At 41.4% G+C, this 11,364-nt stretch overlaps 1 protein-coding gene across 10 annotated transcripts in view; it reads left to right on the top strand.

Moving 5' to 3' along the window:
• The window catches only part of CDC14A (cell division cycle 14A), a 182,880-nt gene that overhangs the window by 112,853 nt on the left and 58,663 nt on the right, over window positions 1-11,364 (top strand). For all 10 annotated transcript variants that reach the window (XM_041747779.1, XM_041747781.1, XM_041747782.1 and 7 more), the window contains 2 exons: window positions 199-429; window positions 10,465-10,603. In XM_041747779.1, the coding sequence (XP_041603713.1) occupies window positions 199-429; window positions 10,465-10,603 (370 nt within the window). The remainder of the gene's footprint in view (window positions 1-198; window positions 430-10,464; window positions 10,604-11,364) is intronic.

Raw genomic sequence — 11,364 nt, 5'->3', positions numbered from 1 at the left:
TGTGTGTGTGTGTGTGCGTGCGTGTGTGTCACAGACCGCTGCTTTAGAAATGTGCTTCCTCCTCTTACTCTCTCAGCAGATGCACTTTCCTCCTAAGCTCTGCTGAGATTTATAAACTTCAGAGTGACAGGTTTTCGTGTTTCTGGATGTGTAAGGTGGAATGCGTGCCTTTGGCTCACAGCTCTGTTTTCCCTACAGGCTATCCTCTTCACGCCCCTGAAGCCTACTTTCCTTATTTCAAAAAGCATAACGTGACTGCAGTTGTGAGGCTGAACAAAAAGATTTACGAGGCCAAGCGCTTCATAGATGCCGGCTTTGAGCACTATGACCTCTTCTTCATAGACGGCAGCACGCCCAGCGACAACATCGTGCGCAGGTTCCTGAACATCTGTGAGAACACGGACGGGGCGATCGCTGTCCACTGCAAAGGTGCGTCCGGCCTGGCGGCCCCTGCGCCTCCACAAGGGGAGGTGGTGGCTGCAAGCAGTCAGGCATGCAAAACAAAACCAGTTAGTGTTTTCAGAAGAAGAATACCAGTGGTTTTTTTTTTTTGTTTGTTTTGTTTTGCTTTGTTTTGTTTTTTTTTGCTTGGGAAAACCAGAACACAAAAACCCATTTAAATAACCCCTTCCCTAAGGAAAAGTTTGCTTAGATATGGATAATTGGTGGAGGTATGGTTTTCCTGGCCTTACGTGACCATGCTCCTGCTCACCACCAGCAGGCCCCACGGTGAGGGAAGTCACAGTGCCTACGTGCCCTTGACAAGAGGCAAGGGTTGTTAGTGTTTGATTGTTTGTTTTTTTCTTTCTCTTTTTCTTCTAGAATTGGCTATCTCCTTTCTACCCTCCTCCACCCTTCTCATATTTGATGCTCCCATTATACGACCAAGCTGTCTGGAGTCCCATTTTGCTCTCTGCTCCCCCTTTCCCCTTCCTAGTCTTTTGCATGATGAACCAGTGTCTTCCCTGCCCATTGCCAGTGGACAGCAGCATCTTTGGGTCATTGGCTAGTAGCTAGCTCGCTGCAGATGCTGTTACTGCTTCTTTTGAGGGATCTTGGTTATGTAAAGATTTGGTTATGTAAATAAATCTCTGCTCTCTAGAGGTGGGTACTTTCTGGGGCGGGGTTCTTTCAGGTTATAGGAGCCCTAAGGTTGCCAGATTCAGCAAACGAAAATACAGGATGCCTAGTTAAATTTGAATTTTTGAGAAACGATGAATACTTTCTGAGTACGTTTTAGAGATGTCACAGAACATACATCCTGCATTTTATCCGGCAGCCTTGCGTTGGCTACTCAGAAAATGTGAAATAACATTTTCTCGGAGCCTGGTTGTTAGACTTGAGGAGGATCATACTGCATTTTAGATTTTCCAGCGTGGTGGGAGGTATTATACCGGGATCTCTGATTCCAGTGACAGGGGACAGCGCTTTGGCCACCCTGGGATGGAGTCTAGTTCCTCACATGCAGCGGTTCAGAAGGCCGCTGGGTGGTGCTGCTCTCACGACTGTGAGCCTGAGAACCAGTTTGTGTGGCGTTTATGCTAATTGTCTAGTAGGTGTTGGGGATTGTGCTGTTCTTTTCAAGTGCCTAGTGCTGCTGTAACTGACTTATTCAGACAAGCATGGCTTTGGTTCTGACAGAAATTAAAATACCATTTTGTAGGCCTTTGTTTCTATGTTTAAGATTTGAGTAGGTGGAGGTACTTGGCTGACATGTGAGCGGCAACGGGAAGCTGTGTTTTGCCAGAGACCCAGAGAGATGGAAATGTGCCGCATGCGGCCCCCTTTTGGATGAGGGCTCCTTGAGTCAGGCTTCTCACCCACATCCACAGAGCCTCTGCCCCTCCTCTTCCCACTTCTTAGCAGGATGGGGCGCTGACCTGCAGGACGTCCCATCTCTCCGATGGGGTGGGGATGGGGGGTCTGCTAGGAAGGTGTCTTGTTCACTCATCATGGCAGAGTGCTTTCAGTTCTAATCGGGTCACAGTGGGGGAGTGGAGAGCCCGCTCGCCCTGGATGTGGTCCATTTGCACTCTAACTTTGCCTTTCCAGCTCATTCTGTTAAAGATTGCCCAGGCCTGAGAAAAAGCCTGCATTTCACACGTTTCAAATATCAGTGGAACTTGAGAGCTAATGGGAATAGAGCAGCTACCAACATTTAGTAGGAGATATTTATGTGTTCTTTCTCAAAGTTTATTTTTGTGTCATAAAATTTAGCACTTTTCCTCAGATGAATTTGGCCTTATTTCCTAGTCAATTAATTTTATGATTACCAAGTCATAGAGCTTTTTATCTGTGTGTCATGTCTTGGACTGACAAAGTCATGGAAGAAAAAATGCAAAACTGTCTTTAAAACTCAGTATCTTTCTCTACTTTTTAAATTGAAGTATAGTTGATTCAGTGTTATATTAGTTTTAGGCAAACAATATAGTGATTGGACAGTTTATACATTATGCTGTGCTCACCATACGTGTAGCTACCATCTATTACCACACAACACTATTACAATACCATTGACTATATTCCATGTGCTGGACCTTTCATCCCTGTGACTTATTCATTCCATAACTGGAAGCTTGTGCCTCCCACTCCCCTTCACCCACTTTGCCCCTCCCTTCATTCCCCTTTGCTTCTGTATTTGCAGATCTGTTTCTGCTTTTTTGTTTGTTTTGTATTTGGATTCCACATATAATTGAAATTGTACGTTATTTGTCTTTCCATCTGACTTATTTCACTTAGCATAATCCTCTCCAGGTCCATCCATATTGTTGCAAATGGCAAAACCTCATTCTTTTTAATGGCTGAGTAATATTACATTGCCTGTGTGTATATATGTAGATATATATGTGTATATATATATGATATATATATATATTATATATATATATATCTAGAGAGAGAGAGACACATCTTCCTTATCCATTCACCTATCGATGATGTTTAGGCTGCTTCCATGTCTTGGCTATTGTAAATAATGCTACAAGAAACAGAAGTGCATATATCTTTTTGAATTAGTGTTTTCATTTTCCTTTGGGTATCAGCATCTCTCTTGATAACATTTCTCATCTAACTAAAATTATAAAAATGAAACTCTCTGATGTTCAACATTCTTATTACAGGTATTCTCTGTATTATATCCTAGATTTGTGAATGTTAACATTTAAAAAAATACAGTATGGGTGTGTAAGTTGTGTATATGTGTGTGTTGTGTATGTGTGTGTATTTTATGCTGCAGAGGTTTATATATTTTAATTTAAAATCAGAACTCTTAGCACTGAGGTGTGTTCTTGTATGGGAAGGTCACATTTACATGTGGTGACATCTTTTGGATAATGTTATTTCATTTGCTTCCACTTGTACACACATGTAGGACTCCTTTCTAAAGATTACACCTTCGGTTTAATTACAGCTGTATTGCTTTTAATAGCATACTTATCTACTATAGGCCTGTTAATTATTTTGACATCTGCCCTAATTAAGTCAGTTTAGTTTTCTGGGAATTGAAGCAGCACTGAGCATTTTAACTGAAGTAGAAGGAGGAGGGAGAGAGAATCTTATTCTATGTCACATGAACTTCAGTAGCTGCTAGAAAGGGAATGAATATGTCATGCCTCCACATAACGTGCATATAGCAAGACAAACTAGAAATTGATTTACTGGGAATGTGTGAAATCTTACCAATGATCCAGTACCTATAGTCCACCTTCTGGTTGATAAAATGGATGGCTTATGAGCTTTTGAAAATTTCCTAGCACAAATAATAATTTTTAAAAAATGGGAGCACTATGATGTTCTGGTATGTGACCGTTGATATTCTATAAGATTTCAGAAAATGCCCCGAACTATAAGGGAATCAGCATTTAACTTGGTATAAATAGAATACTTTTCAACATCTTGTCTTGCTGTGTCAGGGAGCCCTTTAATTATGAATGCTTTAAGAAATTTGTTAAAGTTTTTATAGAAACTTAGTGAAATGTTCTTATTCTGTTGAATTGTGGTAAGAGCTCCTAACTATTGAGTGCTAAGTACGTTCTTTTTATAGATCTAAATTATAGACTCTTTTTAAAAGGGGGAAGCAACTTTAGTTTCAGAGAAATTTGAAAATTTTCTGCACCACCTTTTTTGGTTGTGAGTGTGTGTGAGTAGGTGCCCAACCGAGGGAATGGGACAGCCCCTTCCTTGCACAGGGAGGGAACAATGAGAGGTAATGTTGCCTCCAGAAAGACTATCTCCTCTCCAGACAGACACCCACATTGGTGACTTCTTGGAGGGACTTTGGAAACTCACCGTGCCCTGGTTCCTAGAAGGATTCCTACTTCACACTTTCCTGCTGTGTTTTATCCATATGATTACCTGTAGTCTTGTTAGATGTCTGAGAGTTAACAACTCTGCAGAGGCAGAGAATATCTGCTCTGGACAGAAACAGAAAGGCAAATTACTCTTAAACTCTAATATTAAAGGAAGAGCCCCCTTTTTTTTTCGCAACGGGTTTGCCGCCAGAACACAGGTGTCGTGAAAACCACCGCTAAACCTAAACCAAAATGGGAAAGGAGAAGACTCACATCAACATCGTCGTCATTGGACACGTAGATTCGGGCAAGTCTACCACTACAGGCCATCTGATCTACAAATGTGGTGGAATCGACAAAAGAACTATCGAGAAATTTGAGAAGGAGGCTGCTGAGATGGGAAAAGGCTCCTTCAAGTATGCCTGGGTCTTGGATAAACTGAAAGCTGAACGCGAACGTGGTATCACCATTGATATCTCCCTGTGGAAATTCGAGACCAGCAAGTATTATGTGACCATCATTGATGCCCCAGGACACAGAGACTTTATCAAAAACATGATTACAGGCACATCTCAGGCTGACTGTGCTGTCCTGATTGTTGCTGCTGGTGTTGGTGAATTTGAAGCAGGTATCTCCAAGAATGGGCAGACCCGTGAGCATGCCCTTCTGGCTTACACACTGGGTGTAAAACAACTAATTGTTGGTGTTAACAAAATGGATTCCACTGAACCACCTTACAGCCAGAAGAGATACGAGGAAATCGTTAAGGAAGTCAGCACCTACATTAAGAAAATTGGCTACAACCCCGACACCGTAGCATTTGTGCCAATTTCTGGTTGGAATGGTGACAACATGCTGGAGCCAAGTGCTAACATGCCTTGGTTCAAGGGATGGAAAGTCACCCGTAAAGATGGGAATGCCAGCGGAACCACACTGCTTGAAGCCCTGGATTGCATTCTGCCACCAACTCGTCCGACTGATAAGCCCCTGCGTCTGCCTCTCCAAGACGTCTACAAAATTGGTGGTATTGGAACTGTCCCAGTGGGTCGAGTGGAGACTGGTGTTCTTAAGCCTGGTATGGTGGTCACCTTTGCTCCAGTCAATGTTACAACTGAAGTAAAGTCTGTTGAAATGCACCATGAAGCTTTGAGTGAGGCTCTTCCTGGGGACAATGTGGGCTTCAATGTCAAGAACGTATCTGTCAAAGATGTTCGTCGTGGCAACGTGGCTGGTGACAGCAAAAATGACCCACCAATGGAAGCAGCTGGCTTCACAGCTCAGGTGATTATCCTGAACCATCCAGGCCAAATCAGTGCTGGATATGCACCTGTGCTGGATTGTCACACAGCTCACATTGCTTGCAAGTTTGCTGAGCTGAAGGAAAAGATAGATCGTCGTTCCGGAAAGAAGCTGGAAGATGGTCCCAAGTTCTTGAAATCTGGGGATGCTGCCATTGTTGATATGGTTCCTGGCAAACCTATGTGTGTTGAGAGCTTCTCTGACTATCCTCCTCTGGGTCGTTTTGCTGTTCGTGACATGAGACAGACGGTTGCTGTGGGTGTCATCAAAGCAGTGGACAAGAAGGCAGCTGGAGCTGGCAAAGTCACCAAGTCTGCCCAGAAAGCTCAGAAGGCTAAATGAATATTATCCCCAATACCTGCCACCCCAGTCTTAATCAGTGGTGGAAGAACGGTCTCAGAACTGTTTGTGTCAATTGGCCATTTAAGTTTAATAGTAAAAGACTGGTTAATGATAACAATGCATCGTAAAACCTTCAGAAGGAAAGGAGAATGTTTTGTGGACCATTTGTTTTTTTTTTTTTTTTTTTGTGCGTGTGTGGCAGTTTTAAGTTATTAGTTTTTAAAATCAGTACTTTTTAATGGAAACAACTTGACCAAAAATCTGTCACAGAATTTTGAGACCCATTAAAACAAAAGTTTAATGAGAAAAAAAAAAAAAAATAAAAAAAAAAAAAATAAAGGAAGAGCCCCATTGAGACCATAATTAAAATTTACTCTTTTCTAGAATGTTGACGTTTGGTCTGGGGCAAAAGGTACTTCAGATGAAATCAGGCTACATACACACATACACATACCCCTCATTTAATAAAACATTGTAATTATAATTTTTTAAAAAGAAGGCTCAATGGGAAGGGAATATCAAGCATCTGTAAACATGAGCTTGTTTGTAATTTTATTTGCATTTTTTTTAAACAAAGATTTTAAGTAATCTCTATAGAGGTAGTGGTATACTTCTACACTAATCTATAGAGGTATATCTAGTGTGGGGCTCGAACTCATAATCCCGACATCAAGAGTCACATATTCCTCTGATGGAGCCAGCCAGGTGCCCCTCACTTGCATTTTTGATATGTATTTTCAATCTGGCATTATTGCCTCCAAGGAGGAAGAATTGTTTTTTGGGAGGAAGGAGGAGGAGGAGGAACTATTCTTTTTCTGTATAAAGCACAGATTTACATACAGTATGTAGAGGTATGCAGTATACTGTGGCAGTAAAATTACATGGGAGACGATCAGGAATAATGTCTTAGACTCTTGGAGGAGGCAGTAATGAAAAAAAGATTGAGAAACACTGATTTAGAGACAGCTTTTTCACACTTTCACATTTATGGATCTAGGGTAGATCTGAAAATTGGTAGAATGTCATAGTTTAATTTTTTCTTACTTAGGTGGAGCTTAAATAATGGTGCATTTCACACCGTTAGGTGACTTGATGGTATCTTAGATTTGCTGAGGCACTGTATTTCAAAGTACTGGAGAGATTAGAGCAGATACTCCTTATTATTTGACCAGGGAAAGTTGACAAAGGGGCTCTGCCTTTTGGGGGAAAGATTCTTAAACATATTAAAAACAGTACTGTCAACTTTCCCGTTTCCTTTTCTAACTAAATGTTTTCACAGATGAAATTGACCTTGTACCAGTTTTCCTGGCCAGAAATATCAGTCATCTTTGACTCTCTCTGTGACCCAGTCCAAATGTCTTTCTTACTCAGCTCCTCCTTTTTATCACCACCATCCATCCAGCCCGCCTCGCCCTCTGGCCCCAGCCTCCCAGCAGCTTCCTAGCTCCTGCCTCTGTGCTTTCCAGCATAGTCCATGTGCTGCTGCTAGATCCATCTGCTTTTATCACTGCACTTTCTTGCCCCCAAATACATGGCAGCTTTATTTTGTCCTTTCCATTGGTTAAAGGCAAAAATACAGATTTTTTTTTTACATGATAGCAGTTGTATTTTTATTAGCTGTTGATAATATCATGAATTCTGTAATACTATTTTTTTAAGATTTTATTTATTTATTTATTCAAGAGAGACATAGAGGCAGAGACATAGGCAGAGGGAGAACCAGGCAGGTGGAGGACCCTGGGATCATGCCCTGACCCGAAGGCAGACGCTCAAGCCCTGAACCACCCAGGCCTGAACCACCTTGAATTCTGTAATACTTTTAACATGAGTTGAATTTTGTTCATCAAAGCATCATCTACAAATATTTGAGGAGTAATAATACATATTATATACATAGGAGATAGTAATTCATATTATATACACAGGGCACTTGACACACACTGATACATTCTCCAGCCAGGCTTTCATCTATCACACCCTATGCTGAAAATATTGTGACCTTCCTATTCTTTAGAGTCTGTTAAAGTCTGTGTCAACAATGACCTATTCTTTGAAGACACTAGCAGCTCACAGAGTACTCCCCTCCCCTTTGTCTGAAAACCCAGTTTCAGTTCAAACTTCATTTCTTTCTTATTGTTTCTTGCTTGATAGTCAGCAACTATCTGATACTCATCCTGGTCAAAAATTATATCCTATACTTGCTTATATCCTTATTCTACGAGCAGAACCTTGTCCTGGGCATCTTGAATAAACATTTGACTGCCTAAATTTAATGTTTAAAAACAATTAGAGCTTTCTTTTTATTTCCTTTTTTTAAAGATTTATTTATTTACTTGAGAGAGAGTGAGTGTGAGTGGGCAGAGGGGCAGAGGGAGAGAATCTTCAAGCAGACTCCTGCTGAGCGCAGAGCCTTAGATGGGGCTCAGTCCCATGACACATGAGCTCACGACCTGAGCTGAAACCAAAAGCTGGACACTCAACTGACTGAGCCATCCAGGCATCCCCAGAGCCACTTTATTCTTCTTTTAGAAAAAGTGTATATGATACAAACAGATTTTTAGTAGTGGAAAAATAACTCTGCATACTGCCTTGGTTGTGGATGATACTTAAATAAAAATTTACAGTATTGAATATAATTCCAAGAAGCTAGATATGGAAAGACTTAGAAAATGCTTGTAAATGAGCACTATTGTTTCAGTCAGTCTTATATATATCATGAGGGCAGACATCCTGCTTGTCTTCATGTTTCTGTTTCCAGATCTTTCACGGTGCTTTCTTTTTTTTTTTTTTTAATTTTTTTTTATTATTTATTCATGATAGTCAGAGAGAGAGAGAGAGAGAGAGAGGCAGAGACACAGGTAGAGGGAGAAGCAGGCTCCCTGCACCGGGAGCCCGACGTGGGACTCGATCCCGGGTCTCTAGGATCGCACCCTGGGCCAAAGGCAGGCGCCAAACCGCTGTGCCACCCAGGGATCCCTCACGGTGCTTTCTACACAAGTCGGTACCTATAAGATGAGTGACAGGATGTGAGCCAAGAGTGGAAAGAATTCTGGGATGAGAATCAAGATCATAGGGGAGTTTTAGTCCTGAATTCCCTACTCTCTTGTTATATGAGTCAATTGGCTGGTATCTTTGGGCCTCAGTTGTTCTGATGTATGAACAACCACTACTGTTGAGAGCCTGTAGCTTGATGAAGTGTTTGAATATTTTTGCAAAAGGAGGAAGTCAGCATGTATTTTTTAAAAAAGATTGGCTAAAATGTAAATCAAGTTCTATCACTTTTATTTCTTTGGAGAGAGGAAAAAAATACAGCAACTGGTAAAAAGCACTTTGAAGAAATCAGAGTTCACAATAATAACCAGTATTTCATTGAAAGTCATTTGTTTTGAAAGTCATTTCTAATTGTATTACTTAATCTTATGCAACACACAGTGCATTCAACAGAAGGAAAATAAGCTAACACAGAAGTTATTAGAAAATGCAGGAGCCCAGAGAAATGAAATTTGAGCACTTCTGTTTGCTTTGTTCTTTCTCAGTGGACTGTGTGCTCTCCCAAGGGCAGGGACAATGTTTCTTTTATTTGTCACTGTGCCTCCAGCTCCTAGCACAGTACCTGGTAGGTCGTAGGTGCTCCATCAATACCTCCTAACTGAGGAAATCCTGAAATCCTGGTCTCTGAGGGAGTGAAATGGAGGTTGGGATGACCATCTGACACAGATAGTATTGACACACTTGAGGTAGTTGATGAGGCTTGATGACATCTATGGCATCTTCAAACTTTGATTCTGTGATTCCTTATTGTAAAATAAGTTAGGAAAAAAACCTGAACCATTTAAATAAACTAAAAAATTGGCCATATAATAAAATCAGTTATACTGCTGACTTAGGGGTCACACAGACAAACTGTTAACTGTGGATTCATCTCAGCCTCGGCTGGGGTCAAGGACGGAGAGGGTGGAGACACCTGACAGCTGATATTTTGTAAGTGATTGTCATGGAACCCGCATTGTCCTGACAACATTTATAATGACAGGCATTCCCAAAGGCCCCCACGGGTTGAACTTGGTAATTTTTCAAGACCCTTGCTGTGATTTTTATATTTTCTTATATAGTCTTATTTTAATTTTATGATCTGTTTTTAGAAGATTTATTGAGTTAGAATCATCTTTTAATCCCACATTATGTAAAAAGCATTACATTATTGCCTGGGTTTGTTTGTTTGTTTATTTCTCTTACAAAATATTTATTTATTCATGAGCACACACAGAGAGAGAGGCAGAGCCATAGGCAGAGGGAGAAGCAGGCTCCCTGTGGGGAGCCTGATGTGGAACTCCATCCCAAGACCCCGGGATCGTGACCTGAGCCAAAGCAGATGCTCAACTGCTGAGCCCCCCAGGGGCTCCTATTTTCTGGGTTTAAAACATTTGCATTATACTTGAAACCATTGCGGTTTCTGGGCAGGGTTGGATTTCAGTATTTTTGTGGGTGCATTTGCTATATTTTGTATTTCTTGGTCTATTTCCTTTTCTTGCAGCTGGTCTTGGAAGAACAGGGACGTTGATTGCCTGTTATGTCATGAAACACTACAGGTTTACACATGCTGAAATAATTGCTTGGATCAGAATATGCCGACCAGGCTCCATTATAGGACCCCAGCAGCACTTCTTGGAAGAGTAAGTATATGGTCTCCATTACTGTATTACATCCGCCTTCTGATCATTTCTACCTCTTGTTCTCTGGTTGTGGACTGTGTCAGGCCTGTGGTTATAAAATGGCTGCATTGTGAGAGAAGTCTGTACCTCTAATGGAATATTGTTGATTTGACAGCTAATGCATTCTAACTTTGTACCTTTTTTATCTCTTAGATCAGGTGAGAGAAGAAAATCACAGAGCCATCTCTGCCTACCTTTTTTCTGTCATCTTCTATGTGTGATCTGGCTACAGTGCAATTTTCTTATGTCATCCTACTTGACACTTTTCATTCTTTTCTTTTGTTTGCGTGTCTAAAAGCAGAATGAAAAGAAACCACAACTAAGGTCAGTCAGTGATTTTGGTGACATTGCTGCTTTCCTGACAACTAACTAAACTGCTCAAGTAGCTGCAGCTTATGAGTTACCAAGTAAGAAAAAAAGAACTGGGTTTTAGTCCTGGCCATGCCACTGAATGGCTTTATGACCTTTATTTGGAAGACTACTTATAAATTCCTTCCTTCCTTCCTTCCTTCCTTCCTTCCTTCCTTCCTTCCTTCCTAGCCCATAAGGTGGAGATTAAAATCATAAGAGAACAAACCGGGATCCCTGGGTGGCGTAGTGGTTTGGCGCCTGCCTTTGGCCCAGGGTGCGATCCTGGAGACCTGGGATCGAATCCCACATCAGGCTCCCGGTGCATGGAGCCTGCTTCTCCCTCCGCCTGTGTCTCTGCCTCTCTCTCTCTC

This window comes from Vulpes lagopus, chromosome 3, assembly GCF_018345385.1.
Source record: "Vulpes lagopus strain Blue_001 chromosome 3, ASM1834538v1, whole genome shotgun sequence".
Taxonomy (NCBI): domain Eukaryota; kingdom Metazoa; phylum Chordata; class Mammalia; order Carnivora; family Canidae; genus Vulpes; species Vulpes lagopus.
Note: the sequence above shows the minus strand (reverse complement) of the source record. Positions and strands in the feature narration are given on the sequence as shown.